This window comes from Phoenix dactylifera, chromosome 7, assembly GCF_051530095.1.
Source record: "Phoenix dactylifera cultivar Ajwa chromosome 7, Ajwa_hap1_PhDact_Kaust_v1.1, whole genome shotgun sequence".
Lineage (NCBI taxonomy): Eukaryota > Viridiplantae > Streptophyta > Magnoliopsida > Arecales > Arecaceae > Phoenix > Phoenix dactylifera.
Genome location: NC_143196.1, coordinates 3,713,319 through 3,739,934, shown reverse-complemented (window position 1 = coordinate 3,739,934; position 26,616 = coordinate 3,713,319). Strand labels below are relative to the sequence as shown.

General features: G+C 37.8%; 2 protein-coding genes across 12 annotated transcripts; both read right to left on the bottom strand.

Moving 5' to 3' along the window:
* Nucleotides 1-133: 133 nt before the first annotated feature.
* Nucleotides 134-13,949, bottom strand: LOC103709262 (uncharacterized). Of its 11 annotated transcripts, none has more exons than XR_015967212.1 (9): nt 13,632-13,947; nt 13,241-13,331; nt 11,505-12,842; nt 5,853-7,607; nt 4,510-5,663; nt 3,875-3,979; nt 3,608-3,697; nt 1,332-1,442; nt 134-1,242 (listed from the first exon to the last, which is right to left on the bottom strand). XR_015967212.1 is itself a non-coding variant. In XM_008794528.5 (9 exons), exons 2-9 carry the CDS (start codon nt 13,298-13,300, stop codon nt 724-726), a joined length of 5,148 nt encoding a protein of 1,715 aa, XP_008792750.3. In that variant the 5' UTR covers nt 13,301-13,331; nt 13,632-13,949; the 3' UTR covers nt 134-723. The 11 variants fall into 11 exon arrangements, 7 of the variants coding, with proteins under 7 accessions (XP_008792750.3, XP_088557120.1, XP_008792751.3 ...); XR_015967213.1 differs by having other exon boundaries at nt 134-1,213; XR_604421.5 differs by having other exon boundaries at nt 11,505-12,866; nt 13,632-13,808.
* Nucleotides 13,950-14,953: 1,004 nt separating this feature from the next.
* On the bottom strand, nt 14,954-26,312 carry CLPB3 (casein lytic proteinase B3). The gene is made up of 10 exons (XM_008794526.6): nt 25,834-26,312; nt 23,984-24,202; nt 21,764-22,001; nt 20,930-21,125; nt 20,768-20,822; nt 19,758-19,908; nt 18,418-18,726; nt 17,994-18,259; nt 16,256-17,182; nt 14,954-15,472 (listed from the first exon to the last, which is right to left on the bottom strand). The coding sequence occupies exons 1-10, from the start codon at nt 26,092-26,094 to the stop codon at nt 15,140-15,142; spliced, it is 2,955 nt and encodes a 984-aa protein (XP_008792748.1). The 5' UTR covers nt 26,095-26,312; the 3' UTR covers nt 14,954-15,139.
* Between the last annotated feature and the right edge of the window lie 304 nt (nt 26,313-26,616).

Here is a 26,616-nt window from a genome sequence, read left to right as displayed (position 1 = left end):
GACTTATGTGATTCAGCCATGCTCACCAACCAGAAAGAATTCAAATATAATCCAGATCTGCCAAGGCTGTTCACAATGTTCCCATAAGATTGAAAGGGTAGTCAAAAAATTAAGCAACGACAATGTCAAACAATTTGAAATGCAACAGTTGTTGACTATAAAAAGTACCTGTCCTTCATACAATCTGGGGATGGGATTATACATGTAACATTGACCAGAGAATCTACATATTGTTGTAACTAGAGTATACTTGCTAGAATTTGCTAATTCTTCAAGAAAACTTTTAAGTCTTCCCTTATTTTCTTGACATTAGTAGAGCTGTAGGTTTTTCTCTAGATAGTCCCGCAAGTTAGGAACACAGATTGCATCTCCCAAGCATAACTGATGATCAAATCATCTGGACCTTCAGTACATGTTTATATAGTCCATCAACCAGATAATGATGATTTACAAGTGTTGACTAATTACTGCTTCCCTGAATCTCTTCAGTCGTTAGTAAGTACACAGCCATCAGCCGATAACAACAAATACCAAAACAGCTTTTACTGAAAATCTTGTTGTCCATGAAGCACTATCTTGATCCGCCAATCAAAAGTGCTGAAGCTGTAGCTAAGAGCATTCTGAAATTGATGGTATCCCTCGGACCTTGTATTCCTATTTGAGAGCATACTGAACATCGGACATCCAGAGTTGACTGATGTCCTGAAAATTTGGCTCACCAAGTTACACTGGAGGGCTTGAGGTCTCAGCTGAAAAGAATTGTTCTGCTTTATCCAGGAAAGAGCTGGAAAATCTCCGATGCAACATGAAAGTAGAAGAAGCTTCTGAGGCTGGTAGGTTGTGCTTGAGGGCCCACTCGTCACACGTCTTTGTCTTTTGAATCTTTGTTTTGCTGACTCTAATGCTGCTGGCAGAAACACTTCCTTTTCCCAACAAAGCTCGTGCACTTCTACGGTTTGACCTTACAGGAATTTCACTTTGAGGCTTTCTAGCTTCTGCAACTGTTTGATTACCCTCGGATGGATCACTTGCTGCGTTACCATCTTGTGGCAATGAATCAGATTGGACAGACAGCAAACCCTGCCTGCAGGACTTTAGCAAAGAAAGCAGCATTTCTGTGCTTAGTTCTTGTTGCACTACACCTCTGTTCTGATCACACCCATAACAAGCAGCCACAAGTGTGCCAGCCAAAATGGGGGTCAACTCGGGGTCGCTGAAGAAAACAAAGGGCAGATCACAGACCTGTTTTAATTTGATCAAGCAGATTAGATTAAATTTTCCTAAAGATTCCAAAAGCTTTACATAAAACACCATCAGTGAATAACAATGACCTTATGAAGTATGGTTGGACTGTTTCCCCACCGAAGAACTGCTTGATTTCCAGGATGGAATAAAGCAAAGTAACCAAGAAGTAAGAGAGATTCCAGCAGAAGTAAACCAACCTACCAAAAAAAAGCAAAAATGAAAACAATTGCCTTCATACAATATGCATATCATTCACCATATATTATCCTCATACATCAACTACGACATCTATATAAAGCACAAGAATGTGGTACCAAGACATGAATTGATGGAACATCTTGATGCTTGGAAGAACAGTCAATGGTATGAAACTGAAGGTGCAAAAATGGAATATAGATTGGTGCAGACATGTTAGATGAATATGTAAACCTAAAGATTGATTTAAACTAGCTTGTGTAATAATCTTTTTCATCCTGCAGGAAATAATTGCCCTCTAAGCTTATACTTCTAACTTATGCAGCATGACTAGGAACACTTGCAAAAGCAAATTCAAGGGAGAGCAGGAAAGTGGACTCCAGAAAGAAGAAAGAGTTTATTATAGAAGTCTGCATACAAAAACAACAGCAATAACAATCCATTATATTGTCTTCCCAACAAAAAAAAAAAATCCATTATATGGTGGTCTCCTTTTTCTTCCATAAATAATTATTCATTGCTTCAATTTCAAAATCACATGATATTGATCTTGAACATGATAACAGAATAAGTGGATGACTTCAATTGCCAAGGTTTTCCATTCCATATGAATCTAAAACTTTGATAGATTTTGATGATAGTGGAGGATGTCTGATTGAGCAGCAGAAAACTGATACAGAGATAGGAAGAAGACTCTGGTGCAAGTGAAGCAGATACAAGTAAGATCCAGTGCCTTTGATGCTTAGATACAGAAGCAGGTCAGGTGTGGGTATGGGAAAGTGGGTCTCTTCAAAAAATTTAACAAGAAACCATAGGCAGCAAGGGCAGTGATGAGTTTCCAGGTAGTTTCAAAAGTGGGTGTGCCATCCTAAACAAAAGAATCCTGCTACTAAGCTTTGACGCAATCTACAAGAGCTAAGTATGTAATTTGTGCTTGGGTAACCAAAAACTTGCCAAACCTAATTAGGTCAGCAAGTACCTAACTATTATTAGTTGGGAAAAAACTTACTTTGGTAAAACTTGAACGGGAAAAGGATACCCTTCATGTTTGCACAAGTTCAGGTTAAGACTCGTTCATCCTAAACCCAACCCAAGTAGCTTTTAGAGAGCTTCAAACTAAATCCAAGCCAACCCTAACCATGTTGCCCGTATTTACATGATGCTCTCAACCCATCACAAACCAATTAAAGTTATTCTAAAATATAATGAAGATTTACAATGGACATCCTATTTCATTACAGTATAATTGAAACTAACCTGACATGACCTACCCCAAACCCAACCCAATATTGTATAGAAATTTTTAGAGCCAAGTCAAGTTCACCTTCACAGTCAACTTCTTGCAGTTCAGGTTGCACAGCGTGGGGATGTAGCACTGTTCATGTTTGGGCCTTAACCCAAACCATCCAAGTTACACCTCTATTAAGAGATTCAAAGGAAGAAAAAGAAATTGATACAATTGTATCCTAGGCAGAAGAGTGTGAAATTTAGTCGAAAGGCATGCCCAAATTATCACAAATAATGCAACAACTGTCTTGTTTAATATGGGATTTATGAGTTGGTAGCATTTGCTGAACAGCTCAAGCAGCTGAAGATGTTGAGCTGAAGATGTTATGCTCTGTAATCTCAATTCATATTACAGTACACCATTTTTCAACCTTGTGTTTGTATTGTTTTCAGCATGTAACAAAGAAGATTCTATACTGGTAAAAAGGCTAGATTAACTGGCAATACAATCAACAACAAAATCGGAATCAGTTTACCGTTGAATCAATGTTTTGCAAGCTGAGGCTACTATTCAGAAGGACGATTGCTATCAATTAATACATGCTTAAAATCACATTATTTTGACCTGTTAATTGCTAAGATATACTATTTTAATCTTGACAGTGGCTGTCTCATACCAAAAGGTATATTAAATTAAGAAATTTTTAGTATTTCTTTATACAGATAGAAAGAATTACTAACTGAAATGGTAGGTAGCAGTTCTACAATACCTAACAAGCTTTTAGCAGCCATACATTGCATAAGGAAAGTTACTATGAACAAAAGTTTAGGATGCAACCTGATCATTGGCTATCTGAACAAAATATACTATAACTTTACCATGAAATAAGAAAGCATAAACTAAATGTGGTACATTGGATATTTGAGAATTGCATGGAACCTGATCATTGGCTGCTTTCCACTTGTTTGTGCAATGAGTCAGAAGAAAGCTCATCAGGTGGAAGAATTCCATCCTTAGATCTGATCTAGCCTGTAGTCAATGAATATATGGGAATGCTTTAACATTTTTATAAAACAAAGGGAAATGCAGTCCCATCATAACTTACAGTCATAAGCACTGTGATTTAAATGCAGAAATAATCAGCAAGGATGCTAGTTCAGAGCATACAGAACAAACATTCAGAAGGTATAAGAAACAAAGACTTACCAGCATACTCTGTAGAAGAGTAATATCCAACAGAGCCAAATTGTTCAAAACCTTCAATACACCAGTAGCCACTTCTTCAAAATTTGAAGGAAGAATATAGGAAGCCTGAAATTAGACATGATCACTATTTGTATGCCATATCTCATCTTGCACTGCCCAAACAAAATACTCTTAACAAGTGCAGAGCAGCTATACAAATGATGGAAGGCAAACTTGCTAGAATAGTGCTTTAAGGCCATTAGGAATTTTACTCATGCTGGCATATTCATTTTTCCTTCCACTTGAGTAATCATTTCTTATTAAGATCCACTTGTACTTATTTCCTATGCAAGATCTTAATTATTCCTTTTTACATTTAAAAATGAATAAATTTGCACATAAGAAAGTTGTTTGTCAACATAGAACGCAAAATTAACCAACACTGTGGACTTCACATACTCCTAGTTGCTTTAGAAAAGTATACTTACACCAACTCAAGAAGTAAACCCATTTAAGTTATGAAAGAAGCTTAAGATTCTAGCCTGAGGCACAATAGCTATACAACTTTTTATGTACAATTGGTAAGAGAAAGAAGATGGTGTTTTGCAAAAGAAACATTTCTCATATTGTAATTAGCTACCTGTTCAGAAGACAACCTGTTGTTTGCCTGAAGCAGCACAGCTGTTAAAAGTGATGGAAGACTGACAAGGCCTGTCTCAGCTATGGCAGAAAGAAGTAAAGCAATGGGCTGCTTCAAGCTAACTGTATTCCTACTTCCAGGATTATTATACACTGCAAGCTCATCAGTTCTTTTTTTCTCTGAACAATCATTCATGGAGTCCTTTTCATCCTTTTGGGGTATAAGTGATTTGGCATGTTCATCTAACACAACATTCTGGGTTTCAACTGACAGTGTTTGTGGATGCCCTTGTGATGTAGAATCAACATTGTCCTGACCAAGTGAAAAGCCACACAACCTTTCTCTGTTCTCCTCATCTAATGGCCTGCCCACCAGAATATCTGATAGAGATGCTTCACTAGAAAGAAACTTCTCCCCAGATATCTGACCAGATTTATTTGAAGGCAATTCAGCAAAGTCATGCAAATTCAGAGGTGATCTGCTGTCTCCAGAGGAGTTGATTGTCAAAGAAGGTTCTCCTATATTAGGAGATTCTGAAATTTCTAATTCTTGAATTTTGCCACCAGTGGATGTTCTGAATGTACAAGATTCCCAGTCGATGGAAGAAAAGGTTCCAGGCCGAGATGTTAAGACTGCTAAGAGATTCAAGCTTAGGAGAATGGATGAAGGAAATGGAGATCCTTCCACCTGGGGCCTGTCATAGAGGGCAAATAAATCTCGCAAACGATGAATAACTTGATAAGCAACTATCAGTTCCATCAAACTGTCCTGCATTTGAAGTTGCCGATCATCAAAATGGGCATGACCTATAATTGCAGTCACAGTCCATAAGAAGCCATCCAGGACTTCAGTGACTGATTCCAAATTGTCAGTTGATGTTTTGCTTGATAAAAGGTTTGTGTTTCCATTATTGGAAGATGCTGCAACCTTAATGTAGTTCTCAAGAGACCCTGATAGCATTGGAATTGTAGGAGGCAAGAGATTTTGAGCAAGAAAATAACTCCGATTTGCCTGCAGTGACAGGACCACTCTCAGTAGTCGTAGAAGGTATACTGTCACCTGACAAGCTTCAGGCTTTGATGTGTGAGAAGCTGGTAATGCAGAAGATACGAAATCAAGCAAACCAGCTTGGCGAGAAGCATGTAGCTCAAGGTCCTTTCCCTCTAGAAACTGTTTGACATGGAAATTAGCGAAAGATGGCGTGAGCTATCAACAGATCCACCAAAAAAAAATCACTAATGATTAACCTTTTTTATTAAAGACAATGATATAAATTATCTAGTCAGTTATGGAAGTAGCAATCATTTTATACAAAAAAAATGTCATCATTAGGAAAGGGTTTCATTTAACAAAACGTACTTTTATAATATCACCAACAATCAATCCTATGCTTGCAGCCCCTTCTTTTCTAGCCTGACGTAATCGTTGAAGGTCTTGAAGCCATTTTCCAATTTTTGCCCTTGCAGCTCCCACAGAAACCCTGTAACCAATCCCTATATTCTCAGCAACAACTGGAGGCTCCGTATATTCATGCTTAAGTGCCATAAGCCTTTGACGAATTTTTTTTATTCTTCGCTTCAATGAGTGTTGTTGAGTGACATTGACTAGTCTTACAGCAGAATCCCCTGCACCTGAAATGCGTGATGTTTGGCAATCTTCACCACTATTGGTTGATACAGATCTAGTTTGACCCTCCTTGTTCAAAGTACGGCGCTGTAAAGGTGAAGATTGATCTCTAAAATCCATTGAAGCTCTCTCGCGTATTTGCTCCAGGTAATATTTCCGACGTTGTTCACTTTCACTAAGCCTTTCAGCTAACCTCTGGGCCAACAGCTCTGCTTCTTCTTGTTGAGCTTTAGCTCTAATCTCCTTTCTCCGAAGTTGTTCAACAGCCTTCGCTTCCCGTGCTGCACTTGATGCCCTGCGTTCCTCTTCTCTTCTGACTTGAGCCTCTTCCTTCTTACGTTGCGTCTCAGCAAGGCGCTGCAATTTTTCAGCTTCAAGAAGCTTCCTGCGTTCTAATACAGCTTCTTCTCTTGCTGTATCCTCCCTTTGTTTTGTTCTCATAACCAGTAACTTTTCAGCTCTCCTCATTTCTGAATCTTGAAGTTTTTGACGCAGCATCAGCTTTTTATTCTCTTCATTTAACGAAGTAATGAAACGAACCTCATTAACCTTACTGCTTTCATCACCAGCTCTTTTTACAACTTGAGCAAGATATGCTTCATGGCGGGACCCACTACGCTGAAGACGCGCATGCATGACCTCTCGCAATTTCAAGTTACGAACAGCTTGCCACTCATTGACACGATTTAATTTCTCAGATGTGCGCTGCAGCCTCTGCACCCTCTCATTTTCAAGTTGATTTCTAATCCTCAATGCCCGTGCATGTTTTTCTTCTGCTTCTCTCTTCATATCAAAAGCACTCTTTTTCTTCTTTTCAGGAGACATCAGCTTGTCATGTAACATTCTAGCACGTTCCATACCTTTCCTGCTCATGCCTGGCGAATATGAGACTCGAGAAGAAGTCCTCATTGGAGACTTAAGTATATCATTCCAGTTTCTTTTTTCCTTCCACGCATCCATGGATTTCCATGGGGCTGTATTTTGCTTCTCTTTCTGAGCAAGAGAAAGATGCTTTTTAACCATATCTGTGGCCTTCATATTTTTCTCTATCCTACTTTCAGCAAACTCTTTATCCCTCTTGGGTAACTGCTTCTCAGTTTCAGTAATTGGCTCTAGTGGTTCTCTTTTGCACTTTCCAAGAGCAGAAGCAGACGAGCTTTGTGAAGAAACACGTCCAATTTGCACCGAATGCACTTTGCTTCTCCTGGTTGGTTCCATTTTCTGCTTCTCTCTATTGGTATCCCCTGGATCAGCATCCAAAACATCAGTTTGCTTTTTTGAGTTAATACCTGCTTCTCTAGCATTTGAGGACACATTATTTGTTTCTTGTGAACTACTAGGAACTTGATGAGTTGAATTTGAAAAAATCATATCTTTTGCATCTTTTGCTATGTATTTGCCAGCCCTTTCCAATTGAATTTTCTTAAAAGCCTCTAGAGATGAAGACAGTATTTCTGCCCTGTGAGGAGAAGTTGTCATTCGCCTAACCTACATAATATAAAATATGTTTCAGTAGCATCACCATGTAGCTTGCAGTGATAAAAAGATAAAAGTGCACATCTGGATAGAAGTTTTAGTTAGAATGATAATGATAATGGTGATAATGATAATGATGATTGATGATGATAAAGATGACGGCAATGATGATGATGATGATTATAATGATACTAATGATGACAAATAATGATAATGATGATAATGATAATAATATGCTAGTCTCTTTCCACCTACCAGTACCACGTACCCTAGACAAATCCTGCACTAGAAGGGACATCTTAATGGACATTTATTTGCAATTCATCTCAAACTCATCATGTCATGTAAATATTACATGCAGAGATTGAAATAATTTCCGATTATCATCCCAATAGCTAATTCTGTAAATCTTCCTCTAGGCAAAGAGCTAAGATGAGAAGCTCAAGATGGATGTGAAAATAAACTGCATTGACTAAACCCAAAATCATTCATTTTTCTTCAATTGAGGTTTTCAATATTATTATTTTATCAAATAATGCTATTTCATTATTATTTCATGATAGTAGTTTATTTAGAGTGCATGCCACTCATTGCATAGGAAAAGAAGATCACCTATTTAGTAAAAACTTGAATCATACAAATAATTCTAGCGATAGTTAAAGCGGCTGACCTTGTAACAACTACAATGTAGGATTATCTTCCTAGATGCCTGTCAGTAAATTATTAACCACAAATTATTGTTTAAGAGGGAAAAGAGACATCTTACAGTGATTCTTTATTTTATCTATCATGATTTAGTATCTTAAATTGGTGATTAATTCTTACATGCATCTGAATGTGCGTTTTGACTAGTTTTCTCAAAAGATAGAGGAAGGACATAAAAGATGACGGCAAATATGAGACAACCAAGTAAGGGATCAGTCAATCAGAAACTAACCTCCTTTGACTGGTCCTAAAAAACTAGTCACTCAACTCCCTTCACACACTTACATAGTTGTGGGATTGCATTAACACAGCCAGACCAATTAGGACTTCATATAGTGGTCAGCTACTCCTTGCTAGGCCAACCTATTGCAGACTGGGCATTGCAACTTAAAAGCTAGACCAACATAGACTCCATGGACCATCTGAAACATGTATCAGCCCTTGATCAAGTAAATAACCAAGATCATCAAAACAACTCCCTGAATCTCTTAAAGATTAAATCCAAACCCATATCAAACTGAAAGCTCAGAAGACCACTAAGATTACACAGCAAATACAGTTGAAAATTTATCTTTTCTACCAAGAATTTCACCTTCTAATAAGGCTTGATCTTCTAACTTGGCTGCATCAAGGATTCTCTCTCCCTCTCTCTCGCTCGCTCTCTCTCTCTCTCGTTCTCCAAAATTTCATGCATTCAAAATAGTTTAACTAATATGATAGGCTTTCCTTCTTTCCAAGTCATCTATGAGTTTTATGGCGAGGCCCTTTGTTGCCTAATTGGCTAGGAATTCAATACCAATTTGAAGCAAAATGATGTTAGACTGAAGATAAAGAATAAAATGCCATGAACATCAATAGATGACAACTTGATCCATGAAGCAAATCTTATATGGTTAGTGTAAGGCTTGATGATCAAGGTCAAAGATTTGTTAGTAAAAAGACAAGCTTGTATTAAAATTCAAGATGTAATATTAGTTCCAGAATTACGGTTATCTGTGCGGATACATTTAAATTGTCCTGCACTTGTAAAATAGACTCTTCTGGCATTTTTAAGCAAGCCTATCAACCAACAATTATTCATAAAAAAATTAAGTCAAAACATTACAAATCTCCGAGGAGCATACGCTAAAATAATGGATAGCCATTCATAGCAATCACGTAAATAGTGCAATATAATTCCTGGAAAGTAGGCTCAAGCCAAACCTGTAAGAATCTTGACTTTGTCATGGTCTCTCACCTGATAACCCTAAATGAATCCAACAGAGCACGCTTCAATTCTGTGGGTTCTTCCTCATTAGTTCTTCTTCATCATATAGCCTTATCAAAGGCTGTGTCTAACTAAACTGCAAGCATTTGCAAATAATTCCTCACAAATTTCATTGAGCTTATCTTGGGTCTTCACATCATTCCTCATATTATTGACTTCAGTGTTTCACCTTTCTCACTTAACAGCAGATCCAGTTTGGCATCCTCATCTATAAAAAGCTCATCTCAGTGCCTGGACCATGTTAGTTGCCGAACATCAATAGGATACAACAAATAGAGACTTTTGATTGTCAAACACTGAGGTCTTAAGGCTTGCATTGATCAAATAATGCCCCACGTCCCAGTAGCTTATCTCCAGTTCATCCCCGCAGATCTATGGAAATTGAAATGATAAGATTGCTTGGTCTCTTGGACATCAAATTTTCCTAGGGCCTCAACTTCGTTTCTTTTTCTGCCAAAGGAAACTTCATTTAATTTGTTTAATTTTACTGAATTTATAAAGGAAATCTTTCTTATATAATTCAGATTTAGCATCTAAACCAACTCTCTTATTATTAACACTGTGTTAAAAAGCATGGTAACACCAACTTATGAACATCACTATGATGCTTTTTATGACTACAGGTGTCAAAAGACTAGGCTAGCCATGTGGGGCCTTGGTGCAGCTCTAGGCCTTTGGTTCAAAGCTGAGGCCCGAGCTGAGCCTGACCAAGTTACCAGGTTCAAATCTGACGCAAGCCTTGGCATTTTCTCAGGCCAGCCCAGACTCAATTGGGGCCTCATTCGTTTTTCACCAAAATATAAACCACAGCCGGGTCCAAAATCATTCCAGCTTCGTAGCTTTCTGATCAAATCAAGAGGCCTAAAATCTTAGTCCAAGCCTAGTTTTCAAGCTGGATCTTGGAGCCACTCGCGATTGCCCTACCCATTAAAAATGTTTTCTGTAACAAGCATAGAAAGATAGGACCACCCACCCAGCATGTCCGAAGCTGCTTTCGAATGTTGCATGATAATTCAAAATACACCACACAAACAGCTATTGCACAATCCCTAAAGGATAACCAATCTAAACTAGTGTTTTCAATCACGGTACCAAACTTCTAAGTCTCCTGATGCAATCACAAAACTTCTGTACACTTAAAATGAACATCGTTACATCTGTATTCATCAACAAAACCCTTGAGATTTTTTGTTGAATAGTTCAGGATATTTCTCATTCTAAGATGGCAATAACATGAAGCCCTACTAACCAAAGGATGCACTTCTTTAGAAGAAACTAGAGCAACGGTAAGAGTTGTCAAATTATCAAATGGAATTAGTAATAAACCGCAGCATTATAGTGCAATATGAAAACTGAACCACGGGTTATGTCCAAACACGAGCTGAAAGCAAACGAGCAAAGATTACTTGAGAGCATTATATCTCATAAATCAACTACAGAAGAAGCTATAAAGAAGACAGAATGATTTGATAAAGAATTCCTTGGTCTCCAGATAGAATGATTCGGCAAAGATGATAGAATGATTTGACAAAGAATTTCAACCCAACCTCGGCTTAGGAATAAATTCTTGTTGTTTGCACACTTGGACAAAACCTATCTATCACTTGTACTAGAGATCAATTTCATTCCTCTTACATGCTGTAACTAACCTGCACTGCATTTGCCACTGAAAGTCCTGGATTTGATGTTATTTCATTGGAAGTACCAAAAAAAATCACATGACATCCTGTTAGACACTGTTATGCATCAACTGTGCAGCAAGTACATGTCAAACATGGAAACTAATTAAGAATTCAGAAAGTCATAAAGTTGTTACGGTTATACATGTATGACAGACCTTTCATCTTCTGTATACTGCAAATTTGTTCATGTGAAGTATGAATGAGCATTAAAGGTTCTGCCAGGATAAAATAGTTAGGCAGGGTGAATACTCTTACCTCCCATGATAGGGCATGTGGCCTGCGATGGTCAGTCTTTAAAGTCATTGGTGTCCCATCTTTTGGTAGGTGAGAAGAGGATCTCTTTGTGTTTTCGAAATGTTCTACTCTACATTTTAGTTCTCTGAAATCAGATGTAGCTTCTTCAAGAACAAGAATAGCTTCATTCATTTGCTCCATATCACATTCCAATTCACAAAGAAGATAAAGTTCATCAACTGCCCTATTGAGATTTTCAAAAAGGAAGCACCAAAGCCTTTGCCTGAACCTTTCTTTGCTCTCCCCAGGTTCGCCTTCTCCAAATTCAGCTCCATCAGTTGCACCATCCTGCAGCCTTCTCTGATCTTCCAGAGAAGTTGTAACTGAAGCATTAACAGACATTTTAACTCCACTGTTTTGGTGTGGAAGCAAAATGGAATCTCCTAGGCCAACCATTATACCCATGTTCACGTTGCCGACTGAGATTTCAGAGCTATTCAAGATTCTATTCTCAGAATTACCATGAGGCACCTGTAGCACATGTCTTACAATCCCTTGAACTGGTGATGAAGGACTATTTTCGACGTTTGCATTATTAGGACCTAAGTCAACCAAAGCTTCACTTTCCATTTTTTTGGCACCCCCATCATGGTTTTCTTTCAAATTTCCCAAAGCTCCATATGGATGGGCATTCACTACCTCAACATCCTCAGATGGAATCTCATTAACATTCTTCAAGGTATTCTTGCCAGATTCTTCATGCACATCTGAAGATACCATTCCATCAGGAAGTTGTTCCACATCTTTAGATGTTACCATGGCCTTATCCTCTAGGAGAGAAGTATAAGGTGATGCATGTAATACTGACTCATCAGGCTTTACAGCATGTCCATGTTCTTGGGAACCACCATCCACTACCTCACCATGCTTGTCCTTTGCAGAATTATTTGAATCTTCAAAATATTCATCTTGTATCGATGCAATATCTTCAAGATCACCCCACCTGATTTTGGGAACTGTGCTCATGTTTTCCTTCCTTGACACCCCCTCAACTGCTTTTGTTCCACCTTCTGAATTAGCAACATTTACCTTTGGAGATTTGCTCACCCGCTCTACAACCGATTTATCAGGACATTCTTTACCTTGATCTACTTCTACCAACAGAGAACTAGCAGAAGAATTTTTTGAATGAGAAGTACAATCAAAACCTATTTCTATGGGCTGGACTGGTCGTCGATTCTGCAAGTTTCTAGCCTCATCATTATTATAAGTCTGAGAGTGTGGAGAAAACGAGTGGGCTATGTTGGAAGATTTCCCCAAAGCCTTCTGGATTGCAAGCTTTGAGCTTGTTCTGTGTTTCTGCACCAAATAAATAAATAAATACTGCAAGAAGTCAAGAGAGAAAACATTAACAATCAAAGCTTCGGCTTCAATTAAGTCCAACTGTATCTTGAAATGAAAACAACATGGTCTAAATTGAATGCACAATAACAACAAGAAAATATCAATCTACATTCTAATGCCAACAAAATGGCTTCCCTCATGATCATTCTTTTGTTATCAGTCAAACATATTTAAAACAATGCAACTGCTAAACACAGGAAGAACAGTAGGTATCACCTGGAAAACTCCTTGCTTACATACAATTACGCAATAAGCAATCAGTAACTTCCACACAAAAAAATAAGTTTGAAGAAAGAAGTGGCGATAAGTAAAAGGACAACAGAAAATTATAAATAAATGAGGTGTCGGGGTACCTTCTTTACTTCAAGCCATCCGGAGCCCGGATCATCACCGGTTTCTCCATTATTCTCCATGTTCAGATGACAGCGAACCCCTCTCCCCTTTCTGCTTTCAATCAAAAAGCAAGTGATAAATATGAAAAGTTGTCATCTTGAAACCCCTATAACAAATCCATCAAACATTCCAACAAAAGAACCGAAATTTATGGTCCAAAAAAAAAAATCTCATTAAACCCTAAAATTTAGTACGGGGAAGAAGGATTAAGCAGCAGCCGCCGCCTCCAAGTACATTTCTTACAGAAAATTTAACAAGAAAACAACTCAAGAAGGATGAAACAATGTCTACCACTACAAGAAATCACAGATTCAAAAGAAAATTACTAAAAAAAATAATTAAGCTGAGTACCCTTTCAAGGATCTTATTCCACCCGCTATCCACCGCCGATCAGTCGAGTCCGAACTGGAACTTCTCTCCTCCTCGAAGAAAGAGAAGAAAGTCTTTTATTTCTCCACGGAAACCCACGGACTCCATGGCGGAGATCTGCTTTAACATCGAAAATTCTTCGGAATCTCTTCGTTCCGCGTCGGCTCCTAGCGGCTCGTTAAATAATTACTACAGTTTGGGAGTGCTATTTTTGTACTTAGCGACAGCAGAGAATGAGTAATCCCAAGAGGGGAACAGAGAGCGGATGGAAGTAGTTCATTTCCAATATTAAAATTTGGCAGGGTGTTATGTGCAAAGGTTTCCTAAAACATATCAAATCTGCATCCTAAAATAGGTGGGTCCAGAGAAGAGGATTATGATCAAGGTAATCTTCATCAATCATGAGGGGAGGCCACAAACATCCAATCTGAATGGTGATGGTGATGGTCCTAGGCTGTGACCCATGGAGTAATGGTGTAGTGATTGCCACCTAACTTAATTGTAATGTTCTACTTTGAGCAAGGATAGGGATTGTTCTACTATCACGAGCTGATATGACATTTTCTGATATTTCTAATCTTTGACGTTGACCACGATCAATGTGCTGCTTGTTTTGTTTGGCTTTTCTTTTTTGAGTCGACCTCGTAATTTGTAATAAAGTTCCTTTCACATAGGTTTGTATGATAATTTTACCATGATAGTCTTAAGAGGGCCATAAATGGAGAAAGATGAGGAGATGTCATTGAGGAATCAAGTGAAAACCTTTACATGTTAAGAACCAATTTGGTCTTGCCAATTACTATTTGCTCATGATTTAACAAATAAACCTCATTCAAAGCTCAGGTCAAAAAAGATTGAATCATAGTTAGGTGGACTTTATTAGTCTCCACTCTCCACAAAATACTTTGAAATGGTTGGACAACCAAAATTTCAGCTATGCCCAACATCAGCTCTTTCACTACATACAGTGGAGAGATGAATCCAAAAGATATAAAGCTTTAGGCTTGCATCAATTTCCTTGCTTTGCCTCCAACAAAAATATCAGTTTTCAGTACTTCCCAACATTGCTACAAATTGGATTTGTATTATACCAGAAAGCTGTAAGCATTTGATCGAAGCATTGTCAGAAATGAAGACAAAATGTGATCATATAGGAGCCATTTCTCGCATGTCATAGCGCAACTTTTCTACTGAGCTTGAAAACAAGCTACAAAACGTCAAGAAGCCCCCTTCTATCTCCTCACACCACCAAAAAGAAAGTATCTGATCATTTACAAGTTTTCACCGGAATGAACAATGAGCAATGACATAAATTCTTTAGTTTTCTTATTCTTCATTTGATAACTAATCTTTCAGGAATTTTAATGCTGAAAAAATATATGGGAATGCTGTACAATCTTATTATGAATAAGCCGATTAGCATTTGCTATTTATTAGCCCATAGCTGTGTATCTTTACATGGACTTTGAAGGGGGAAGACAAGAAAATCATCAGACACTAGGCAAGAAAGCCCTCTGGTCTTCAGAAGCAGGCCTATCCGACGTATCAGGATTCACTCTCCGGAACACAAGCTTCTGCTGGGGAAGCTGGCCATTGGAGAACGCTGAGAATTCTGTGTCCACTAAGATGGTATCCTCATCCTTGAAGTCACCCCTCAATATACCCTTGGCTAGTTCATTCTCCACGTTCTGTTGAATTACACGCTTCACCGGTCTGGCACCATAGTTGGGGTCATATCCCAGGCTTCCCAGAAACTCAACCGCCGCATCCGTCACCTGAATTTTGATCTTCCGATCTGCAACTCGTTTCTGTACTCTCTCCAACTGTTTACACAGATATCATCATGTCAGTGAAAAACACAGTGCAAGGACTCGCTCATTTACTTGTATCATTAGAGCTACACCTCTAGATTAAAACAATTTTCTCCACTACATGAACAAGAGGCAGCATCTCCCCATATTCCAAGTAGACAAAAAGTACACAATATACAATAAGTTAAAACCTATGACTAAGACATTAATACAGAAGGCTGGTACCACACTGACCTATAATAAAATAATCTTACAGTAGAAATTGAGTAAGAATCTACAACAATAAAACACTAAATGACATATTTTGAAACTGTATACATACTGACCCCGCTATCCTGCAAATCAAATCAATGCCAGCTGTTATTCTCTTTCTAATGTTTAGAAAAGTCTCAGAAATGGCCCTGGTACGAGGGATGTTGGAGTACTGCATAGCAGGTATGCAATGTGTGGGTGCATATGTAAATTCACATACTATTGATATTTAGAAATATTTGACAAATAATAAAGTTTATAAAAAAAAGATAAAATGAGTAGAAATTAGAAATAAACAAGTAAACATTCTGAGGAAACAAGGAGAAAAATATTCACTTTTGAAATTATTGTGAGATACCATTTTAGTGAAATATGAGATGTTACTTAATACAATAATAATGTTTCCTTTGGTCCATGCTCAGAGAGAGAGAGGAATCAATCTTCAATAAGAGACCCCCAGAATGTCGATATCCAAATTGCTGAGTTATATCTTATGAAAAACTAAATAAACATAGAGCAATTCAGAGGGCAGTGAACCCATACCTGCAACCCGACGATACTGTTTATTTGCTCACGGTCTAGAGGCTGGAAAACGATATATTCATCAACACGATTCATAAACTCGGGGCGGAAAATCGACCTTGCAGCTTCCATCACCCTCTGCTTAATAGCTTCATAGGCAGAATCCTTTGACCCAGTCTCATCATTCATATTTAAGATGTACTGAGAACCCACATTCGATGTCATGATGATGACTGTATTGGTAAAGCTGATGGTGCGACCTTGTGAATCAGTCACCCTGCCATCATCCAGTATTTGAAGGAAAACATTGAACACATCAGAATGGGCCTTCTCAATTTCATCAAACAATATAACAGCATAAGGCCTCCTGCGTACCGTCTCGGTCAGCTGGCCACCTTCCTCATATCCAACGTAACCAGGTGGGGCTCCTATCAATCTTGAGACTGCATGCTTTTCCATGTACTCGCTCATGTCTATTCTCACAAGAGCTTCTTCAGTGTTAAACATATAAGATGCAAGGGCTTTTGCCAGTTCTGTTTTGCCAACTCCTGTGGGGCCCATGAACATGAAGCTAGCAATTGGACGGTGTGGGTCTGACAAGCCAGCCCTCGACCGCTGGATAGCTTCTGCCACTGCTCTCACTGCTGGGTCTTGACCCACAACACGCTTGTGCAATTCCTCTTCCAAATGCAGCAGTTTCTCTCTTTCAGACTGTTGCAGCTTGGAAACTGGAATGCCTGTCCATTTGCTGACAATTTCTGCTATGTCATTTCCAGTAACCTCTTCTCTGAGCATTGACTTCCCTGAACTTTGGTATTCATCCAGCTCCTTTTCTGCAATTTGAAGTTGACGCTGCAAGGTATTAAGGCTCCCATACTTTAATTCAGCAGCTCGATTAAGATCATATTCACGTTCTGCCTGCTGGATCTCTACATTCACCCTGTCAATCTGCGTCAATGTACAATAAGTCAGCAACAAACATAAATCTAGCAGACCAAGTCACAGGCAGCAACATGAAAATGTAGTACAAATGCAGAACAACAATGATGAATAATAAGACTAAAACTCAATAAATAATGGTTGAATATCTATTTCCTCATTCACGAAAAAGTGCAAATTTGTTCAAGTAAAAAAGAACTGCACAAATCACTTGATGCCCTGATTTTTGCTCGTGTCAGGGCATCAGAATATCAGCCTAGTTACAAATATCAACAAAATGGTACATACAGCCAACTGAATATAAAGAGGGTATGGCTAATGACCTTCCTACTCATTGAGCTGTATGAGAGAAAGTTCAACCCTTGTACTTGCCATTAATCGTTTACATCTTTCTTAGAATTCTACCAATTTATCCTGACACTTTAATAGCTTACCATGTTCAAGGACTATTTGCTCGAGACCGTGAACTCAGAAAGCTACTGGGAGTATAGAGGGTAGTCCTAATGGGAGTATTTGACTTCCTCATTCTACAACCAAGACTTCTTAATTAACAAATTAGTCACATATGCACAGCATTCTAAATGCATGAACAATATAGCAAGAGTTGGTACAGTTCTTTCAAGTAAATTTCTTATATAGTTAGTCCCATATTAACTTACCAGTCTCAACCAGGCTATCTCGGCAGTATACAACATGACAAATTAGATGATATGCATGGTTAATTTCAACAACAAAAACTGACAATAATACAAGCTACTGTATATGCATCAAAATCTATTATAGAATAGATTCCACAATAATAGGAAATAACTCTCTGTACCTCTTCTTTTATAGACTGAATACGCGTCATTACTGACTTTTCATGCTCCCACTGCTCAGTAAGTTCAGCCTGCTTCTTTTTCAAGAGTGCCAATTCGGCTTCAAGGCGGCTCAATCTATCTTTTGAAGCTTTGTCTGTATCATTAGTTAAAGATAGACGCTCCATCTCTAGCTTCAGTACAGAACGATTAATCTCATCCAGAGCAGTTGGCTTGGATGTAATCTCCATCTTCAACTTAGCAGCAGCCTCATCAACTAAATCAATAGCTGCAGCCAAGACAAACATCTCAGAATTCAGCATTTCATTAAACGATAAAGTTTGTTCTTCAAAGTCCATAAAAATATTATTTTTTTTGAGCATGCAAACAGGTGCCCCTGCATCCTCATTTAAGGGAATAAAAGAGGCTTTTTAATCAGAAGTTTACCTTTATCAGGCAAAAAGCGCCCGCTGATATAACGATCTGAAAGAATTGCAGCCTCCACAAGTGCACCGTCAGATATACGGACTCCATGGTGCAGCTCATATCTTTCACGCAATCCACGCAGTATAGAGATTGTGTCTTCAACCGTAGGCTGATCAACATAAACTTGCTGAAACCGACGTTCCAAAGCTGGATCTTTCTCAATATATTTACGATATTCATCAAGGGTTGTTGCACCAATACAGCGCAACTCCCCCCGACCAAGCATTGGTTTCAGCAGATTGCCTGCATCCATTGCACCATTCGTGGCACCTGAAATAGAAATGCTTGGAGCATTAGTTAGCATATAGAGTAAAATTTAATGAATATAAAAATTACCATTAGGATGAATGAGGATGCCCATGGCAGTATAACAAATACTTCATATGTCTATAAGGCAGTACAAGGTCATAAATCAGATCTAAACCTGATGGTAAAAATCAAAAGATTTTAGCTTCAATATTGTCAAAAATGTATCATATACGATCATATGGTGTAAGTCTACCATTATACCATATCCGGAGTGTTATATTCTGGTAAAGAATTAAAAAGGGAAGGAGAAAACCAAATAACTCATAGATCCAAGTAGTTAGATGTAAGTAATATAAAGGGATTTGATGACACTAATTTCAACTATTTGATCATAGCGATGAACCAACCATCATGTAGAGCAAAGCAAATTAGATAAGGCCATGAAGACTTAAAATTTATTTTAATTAACAAAATAATGAATCCATTATAAGTTATTTATATTTAAAAAAATATGTTAGCATATGTATTAACCTGCCAAATTCTCAACTTCACGTGCTTTCCTGCAAGTCTATATTCCACCACTCTCCAAAAAAAATGCCTAATATAGTTGAAACATTAGCAATCACGGGACACTATAAACTAAGGAACAGCTACTTTTAGCCATGTGATATAGAAAGATGTAAAAGAACTAAGAATTTTGCCATCATGATGTTATCAAAAAAAAAAAAAAAGTAGCTTTTCCAAACAATGAATTTCCCTTGGTCTACCATTCTATTAAACATTTTCTAGAGAGGTACATACACAATGGAAATGCATCTATATGCAAGAGATATCTTTGTCAATCCCACATTAATAGGTACATAAACAATTATTAGTCATTAAATTTGATGAGCCCAGAGTAAAACATTTATAACTGAGTTAACTCTCATTTCATATACCTAACACAATCAGAGTGCAAATTTAAAAAAAGAACAGCTATGAAAAAATAAAATTTCTTAAAAAACCATGCATACTGTGCATAAAGAATCACTTATTATAGGCATAAATCACACCTGCTCCAACAACAGTGTGGATCTCATCGATGAATAGGATTATCTGACCATCTGATTCAGTCACTTCTTTCAATACAGCTTTCAGTCTGTCTTCGAATTCTCCCCGATATTTTGCCCCAGCAATGAGTGCACCCATATCAAGGGAAATTAGCTGTGCACAAGTTGAAATGTACATATAAGTTATGAAAAAAAAAAATCCAACAGTTCAACCATGAATGAGACTTCGATTTTGCTGTCATTACTGAATCATATCCATATAAGATTGGTATTATATGCAGCTTCTGGTATTTATTTGATAAGTACAAAAATGTTAGCTGCAAAGTTCACATCTTGAAAGTTAATAGTCAATGCATAAAATTTGTTAGCAAGTTTCATTTAAAACATAAACCATTCCATAACTTAGACATTAATGATATGAATGTATTGCATTCGGTATATGCGATCCCGTTTCACATTGACGTCATCAAAATATCATGATTATCAAGCCCATTACCAGAAACATGGTGACATTGTATAGGGCTAGCATAAAGAAGATATTGCAAAATTCAGTCTGTTTAGCATGTCAGCCGGGAACGATCCTGCCAACAGCGATCTCTCAAGAGATCTCTTGAACCAGCAATGCCCCAAAACTTTTAAATTCCATAATACCTAAAACAGTAAACTCTTGCAAACCTTTGGATAACTCATATTAAGCAAACTTTCAGACGATATGTTAAGCGAATTGTAGAGAAAACCTCTAATCAAATAGCCTTGACAAACTTTGGGCTAATGTGCAACTCATGACACATAATGCTAACACTGGAGCAGGTTAACCAGAATTCCTAATAACCAGCATTAGCAATAGGCAGAGCAAACTTGTGTGCAGCCAGAAGGCTTGTTATCACACATGTGAATTCACAAAGTAATATGCCTAGTCTTACTTCAAGTAAAAAGCAATGTTTGTAGTTTCTAGAGCAAATATTGGAAGCCATAAAGAATACTTCACTGATTTGGGTTTCTTAAATGCCTACCCTTCGGTTCATCAATGCCTGAGGAACGTCACCTTGCACAATTCTCTGGGCAAGCCTGTCAAAAATAACGCATCAGGGCAATTATATAGAACATAAACTTGAAAAAAATACCATGAAGAAGATATAATTACTTTTCCTTATGAACACATAATATACGATTACCCTTCTGATATGGCAGTTTTTCCAACACCAGGTTCACCAATTAATACAGGATTGTTCTTTGTTCTCCTTGATAGAATTTGTATGCATCTACGGATTTCATCATCTCTCCCTATAACTGGATCAAGTTTCCCTTCACGTGCCATAGCAGTCAAATCCTTCCCGTACTTCTCCAAGGCTTCATACTTGCCCTCTGGATCTGTTGCAACTTATCCAAGTGGTTTATTAGATATAGTCTAACATGTCAAAGAATAAATAACAATGATAAATCTCAGTTTTGTTTAAAGCGCATACACAGAATGGATAGAGAGAGAGAGAGAGAGAGAGTAACTGCTGCATGCCTGCTTGTTGTGGGAGTGTTGTTGCGTGCATGCATGTACAGTAGAGTAGCATTTCAACTATACAGGTATGCAGTCCAAACAAAAATTATGACACCTAAACAACTATTGCACCAATAAAAAGCCTAAATTTTAAAGATTAATCATGCAGCAAAGTGCCAAAAAGAAAGTCAACTGCAAAAAAAAAATTTATCGATATATCAAATAGACTAATCAATATGCATGAGCCCTACGAATGGGATAAGGCAGCTTTATCTAGGTTGAGATATCCCAAAATATCATGTACGTATTGAGGGCAAAAGATTTAGTCAACAATGACGCAGCTAGTACTTGCAGTCATGAAAAGATCATAACATTTGAAATTTCCAGGGAAAGATGACATTCTTCCACAGTTAAAAAAAAAAAAAAAGGATTCGAAAAAGGTTTACTGTGAAATAGTACAACACAACAGTGGAGACTGCAACAATTTTCATAGAAAAAACAAGCTCTTTCATTATACCTTGGTCAATAACAGTCTGGTTTCCTCTTATAGCTTTTATAGCAGATTGCAAGGTTTGAAGTGAAATTTGAAAATCCTTAAATAGTTGTCTCCCAAAACGCCGATCATCAGCATAACCAAGCACTAGATGCTCAACTGACACAAATGAGTCCCCATACTCTTTTTTGTACTCCCTGGCTCTCTGAATTAAAGCTTCAAGGTCTCGTCCTAACATGGACCCAGCCGTCTCACCCAGGACCTGCAATGGTTAGACAACTCCATGAGAATAAGGTTACTTAAGAAGTGATGAATATCTAGAAGAACTCTACCAATATATGAAAAATATGTTTATATATAATAAAAAATTATATAATTGGCTTAAAAAATGAGTATTTAATAAACATATGTGATGGCATTTTTTTTCTCTGTCAAAATTAAACTGGCTCCCTCCATGATCTCTACGTAAGAAATTGCAAAAGGGATTGTACACAAAATTGTGAACTGAAAATTGGGATGAAACCAACCATATGGTTGATGATAAAGTGATGATTAATTATAGTAGCTATAAGACAGGCTGCAGCCCAATGATGCTTTAAGTATTATAGCATTCTAAGGTTGATCCATGGTGCATGTCATTTGCAGATGATATGCGGTGATTCATGAGACAAGTAATACCAAATGTCGAAACTTAGGAAAAAGTAAAAAAGGGACTGCAATGAATGCATAAATCCACTAAAAGAAGTATATAACCAAGCAAACAGACTTCAAACAGCTCAATTAAAGAAAAGACACATCAAAATAAATAATCTATACAACCAATAAATCTATGAATTGTTTGCTCGCAATAAACTTAAACACTCACAGTAGCACACTCAGGAAAAGGTGGGAAAGATGGCAACAAATATTAGGACAGAAAGCAAAGTCACACACTAGCAAACATAAAGACGGACAATTCATCTTCATCTTGACAAGATTCATTTGCATGAAAACTTCGTTGTACTGATATAGTTATTGCAATGATGAAGAGAACAAATAGTGCTGAGCAAGACATAAGGCAACAAGATTGCATGGTTTCAATAATGTCAGCAAGAAACTGAGCCAGGATATGATGATTTCTGGACCAATACCAGCGATAAAGCTATATGAAAAATTTCAGCATAGTCTATGTCAATTAGAGTAGCGAAAAATTTAGATCTTGTGAACCTATATATACTATTATGCTTTCTAACCCTTCAAAAATATACATGACAGAGAAACGGAAATCTAAGTGAGTGTTCTTTCAATGAAATACTTCTTGTATCAGCTTGGTCAAAACCCAGAGGCCTCATCTGAACTAAGAAATGTGATGTCAAACTTATTCAAGGCTATCCCATCTTTTTATACAATAGATAACCCAACAGCTAACTCTCCCTCCTCCTACATCATCAGAAAAACATCTCAATAACTAAATTGATATATCAAGTGGTTCTTAAGTTTAAGCATTATTCCCTCCAATTCCATTCATCAGCACTACTTTCCATCACACACTAGATATAACCCAAACAAGAGTTCAAATCCAAGTCTGAAGAAACATCATTTGTTGCTATCTCTGAATTGATGAAACTTGGTCTTTCCACTGCAGTGTTTTACCGATATAAAGTATTGTAATTGTGCTAAATAATAGAAACATTATTAACTCAGTGATATGAAGTACCAACTACCACACAAGGTATAACAAAGTAGTTAAGAGAAAGGAAATGTAGATAAAGTGAAAAAAGATAAATTAGACATAGGGGTACACATAGGTGCCTGACAAAGTTTTAGTTATATAACTGTAGCTTGCACAGGTTGGGTAGAAATCAGGAGGCTTAATATTTAAAATAGTTTAGGGTCTACCAGATCAGGTCATGTTGACCAAAATTGGTAGACTAGAAGCTAAAAATCCAAAACAATGGGGAATTTTGGCACAGATCTCCTGAAATCTGCCAGACTCACAGTTTCAACAAAACATAATCATGTCAGATATGGGAAACTATTTCCAGCACTACGTTCATATAAGGAAAGAAGAAAACAGGGAAACATAATCGCAACAAAAAGGACTCTGGTTGACAACCAAGAGAAAAAAACCCTCTTCTGTGGTTGACAGCCTTCTAGCTTTTTCCCAACTATTTGGGTTCAGCTTCATGGATCCTCGTTCGCCAAGAACATAGGACACATGGAAAATAAGTATCGCGACAACCTCAAAATATCAGATTATACAACCTTTGGCTGCCTCTGGATGAACTTTTCAGTAGCATCAAGAAGCCGGGAGTTATCAATTCCAGCCTTGGAAAAGATGCGACGAGCAAGCCCATTCTTCTGCTCCAACAAAGCCTTCATCAAATGTTCTGTCTCCACAATCTGATGCTTGCTCTCTTTTGCAACTTCAGGTGATGAAACAATTCCTTGCCAAGCCATTTCTGTAAATTCTTGTTGAGTAATCTAAAATGAAAATAAACATGTAAATTCAATCATTACACTCTCAGAAGGAAATCATGAATCTAACATATTATCTTTATGTATATGCATGTGTGCATGTGTATCAGTGTGCAATGCCTATGTACTAATCTATGTGCATGCTTTGAGAGAAAAATTAATATTGTATATTATGCATAAACACAAGGGTCATTGCTTGGTGCACTGATAAAATAATTTGGGCTGACAAGAGCAATGGCACAAGTTCAAGTCCTAAGGCAGACACTTTGTGCCCAAAAAAAAAAAAATGCCGACTATCCCCAGCTTGCCCCTCCCAGGACCCTGGGTCGCTAGGACCATAATTAGGCAACGCCCTTTTAAAGCATAAACCATTACATAATTTTTTATCTTGGTTAAGTTTGATTGTTTTGAACCCTAGCAAGGGTGTCAAAAATATTTGTCTGTTTCAAACACTAACAAAGGTGTCAAAATATTTTTAACTTAAAAAATATAGAGCAAATAGCAAGCTATAATAATTTGCATGCAGTGTTTGCATGGCTTGTACATGTAATTTCATATCATAATTGTAGCATATTAAGTTTTAATACATGTTGCTCAGAATAAAACAATCAAGAGAAAATCGTGTACCAAAAAATATGGCATGGTTAAATAATAAAATAAGCATGGCTACAGATTAATGCCGAATATGCATCTAAGTTAACATTAAATTGATGCCAAACATTCTGTCTATCATGCATCTAAAGTTTTGTAAATTTCTCAGGATATCTTATCAAAGGAGAAGGTATATTATATGAGATTTGGTTTATATGTCTCAGGATTCTTTCCAATAAAACCCAGAACCTCAAACATATACAAGTCCAGAAGAAAACTGCATGTATCACTACAGATGAAGGTGTGGATGCGTTACTGACACCAGGTGTGGACCACCTATCATAACTGTGTTCCTAGCATTTCTTATGCACATCACGATAATCATGCCAGACAAAAATCTGAACCATTTTGTTCATGGTCATAGCATCTTGGTATTCAATTTGCTCAAACAGAATCAGAACTCTTCATTCAGAAGAACTAATTACAATAATGAGGTACTAATAGCAGCATGGAAAATGATATAAGGTGATGCCAGTTATACTAGTCTAGGCAACACAGGTTCAGTTTGATTCCTTCTGCTATTCTAGTTACCAAGTACTATTTCATTTTAGCTATTAAAGACTCATTGCCATATCTTGCTAGTTACTCTCTCATCGTCAAAGAAAAATTAATCATAGATAGTTAGAGCTCCAAATGATGCTATCATTCACATATCTAAGCAGAGCTTCAATGAATTCGCACTGTTCTCGTTAAATATGTACGCTTTACACAATTAAGTACTTCCATCTCTCTTTGGATAAAGCTACGTAACATGACACCCAGAAAAACAAAAAAGAAAAAAAATCCAGAAAGCAAAATCACATAGAAAAAGACTCATTCGATAATCAAAGTTCCTTCTTTGATAACGAATTAAGATGAAACGAAACAAGATAAGAAAAATCTACAAGGCAAAGAGCCCAAATTGGTCGACATTAAGCAGCAACTACTCAACAACTCAACAAATATCGCTACAAAAAAAAAAGTGCAACAACGAGGAGACAAATTACCCTCCCATCCTTGGACGCATCACATCGGATGACGACCGACCTCGAACCGCTCCCAGACCTCCCCTTCCTCTTCGAGACGAAGCGATAGCTCCTCCCTAGGGTTTCCGACCACCTGAGGGCCCTTAGGGCGCTCGGCGATCTCCGGCCATTAGGCGAGACGGGGAACGAGAGCGCCGCCACGGAGGGGCTCCTCCCGGAGCTCTTGGAAGGCAGGGGGACGAGGCTGAGCAGGTGGTAGTGGGCTGAGAGCGAGGCCGCCATGGCCGGAATCCGGTGAGGATCTTGCTCGCTTGCTCTTCTTCCGGCGGCGGCGTTCAGGGAATTTGGCGGAGAAAATGTGAGAGGTATGGCGGGAATATATATAAAAAAGGGAAGTAGGGGAGAATTAGCTGCTGGTTTCTGGGAGGTTCTACGGAGAGCCCGAAAGCGCGGTCGCGAAGGTGGTGGAGAGGAAAAGAAGCGGAGGATAAGCCCTGGCTTGTGATGGGGATCATCTCGACCGTCCGATGTTGACTTGACGGTGATTTGACGGTGCGAACATCAGAAGAGAAAGAAATTGGGATGCCTTGCTTATTAGTGGGTAAAAGGATTTTTTCGTGTCCTTGATCACCTTTAAACTTTAGTAACATTTTGTGATCAAGAATGTTGATGCCTTGGAAATATTGGGCTTTTGCTTCAATTTGGATGAAGTTTACTTGTAACAATATTTTTTTTAAGCAACCATGGGCAGTTGTGATGCAATTCAAAATAAAGTATTTATTCATGCATGACTATTAGAAGCTC

Coding starts and splice junctions, on each gene's coding strand:
- CLPB3 (XM_008794526.6), bottom strand. CDS start 26,094: ATGGCGGCCTCGCTCTCAGCCCACTACCACCTGCTCAGCCTCGTCCCC. Junction 22,002..23,983: donor TCATCCAGAGGCAGCCAAAG/GTTGTATAATCT, acceptor TAACCATTGCAG/GTCCTGGGTGAGACGGCTGG. Junction 18,727..19,757: donor CCACACTGTTGTTGGAGCAG/GTGTGATTTATG, acceptor TTTCTATTTCAG/GTGCCACGAATGGTGCAATG.
- LOC103709262 (XM_008794527.5), bottom strand. CDS start 13,300: ATGGAGAATAATGGAGAAACCGGTGATGATCCGGGCTCCGGATGGCTT. Junction 3,980..4,493: donor ACAGGTTGTCTTCTGAACAG/GTAGCTAATTAC, acceptor GTCTAATTTCAG/GCTTCCTATATTCTTCCTTC. Junction 3,698..3,874: donor CTCTTCTACAGAGTATGCTG/GTAAGTCTTTGT, acceptor CATTGACTACAG/GCTAGATCAGATCTAAGGAT.